This window comes from Apaloderma vittatum, unplaced genomic scaffold, assembly GCF_000703405.1.
Source record: "Apaloderma vittatum isolate BGI_N311 unplaced genomic scaffold, ASM70340v1 scaffold39787, whole genome shotgun sequence".
Taxonomy (NCBI): Eukaryota; Metazoa; Chordata; class Aves; order Trogoniformes; family Trogonidae; genus Apaloderma; species Apaloderma vittatum.
Window position 1 is genome coordinate 1,333 of NW_009727417.1, and position 1,222 is coordinate 2,554.

The window sequence follows — 1,222 nt, forward strand, 5'->3', positions numbered from 1 at the left end:
TTGATACAAGGAGGTAGAAACAAGGACACCGGGAGGTCCCAGCTCCCGGCATCGTCTTCTGCTTGTGATAACAAGGTTGTAGCTCCAAGAAGGAGTGGGACCCACCTGGGCATGGACCTGGTGGAGTTACGAGGCAGCATGCGGCAGCACCAGCAGCGTGCTCAAAGCTCCCTTTGTGTCCAGAGGTCTCTGGCTGTTTCCTCTCCATCACAGACACACGCCTGGAAATGTGGTGAATGAATGTCTCTCGCATTGTTCCTTGAAATGATCATTATAGACTGACGGAAGGAGACAAACGGGCAGGCTAGGATGCATTCACAAAAATATCCCCTCCAAGGTCAGTTTAAATAAGTCTCCATCATCACTGGGAGCGCCACGTGGGAGAGCATGTCAGCTCCGCGCCGGGGCCAGCGCAGAGGTGGGCTTTGCTGCTCCTCTCCTTCCACATCTTCTTGGCCCCTGGCAAGGTGTCACACTCCTAGCTGCGCTCCTGGGCACCTCCTCACTCTCACCAGGCCAGCCCATGGCTTGGGGGGGGTTGCTGGAAAACCCCCCCCCAAGCCACGAGTCTGTGCCAGCAGGGTGTGGAGGTTTGCTGAGCAACTCGAGCTGGGGTTGGTGATTGAACACGGGAGGGACCCTCCTCACTTGCCTCCTCCAGCACCAGCACAGACCCCAGATGTCCCCACTGTCACCCACTGTCCCCACTGCAGCCCTGGAACCAGGATGCCCCCCAGCCCCAAATGCCATGGCAAGGACTTTGCTGGCAAAACATGGACATGCTGGCATTCAGGCTGTGGCAGATGAGGGGGGAAGCCCCCAAGGTCACAGCAGAAGGAGGAAGAGGTCCCAGGGTCAGCGAGCTGACTCCGCGCTGGAGGGGATGCGGCGCGGGCACCACTGCTTACCCTGGTGTCTGGAAATCCCCTCGGGCTGCCAAAATGTGCCCACAGACCTCTGGTGCCAGCAGGCAGCTAACCCACCTCTTCCGCCCCGCAGGCTGGTCTCAGGACGGGAGGAGATTAAAGCTGCTTCTCGAAGATCTCACCAGCCCATGTCACCCTCCGATTTCCTGGACAAGCTCATGGGACGAACGTCAGGGTATGATGCCCGGATTCGACCCAACTTCAAAGGTGAGTGGATGATGTGGGGTTCCCAAACCTGTCACCCAAACTTACGGCCACCCAAAACCAGGAAACAGGCAGGTGTGGGTGTGGGGGCA

At 58.5% G+C, this 1,222-nt stretch overlaps 1 protein-coding gene across 1 annotated transcript in view; it reads left to right on the plus strand.

The window, feature by feature from the left end:
- Nucleotides 1-1,018: 1,018 nt before the first annotated feature.
- Nucleotides 1,019-1,222, plus strand: part of LOC104277116 (glycine receptor subunit alpha-4) — a gene marked incomplete at its 3' end in the record, with an annotated part of 2,139 nt that continues 1,935 nt past the window's right edge. Inside the window, exon 1 of the mRNA XM_009873665.1 lies at nucleotides 1,019-1,133. Coding sequence (XP_009871967.1) covers nucleotides 1,055-1,133 — 79 coding nt within the window. The remainder of the gene's footprint in view (nucleotides 1,134-1,222) is intronic.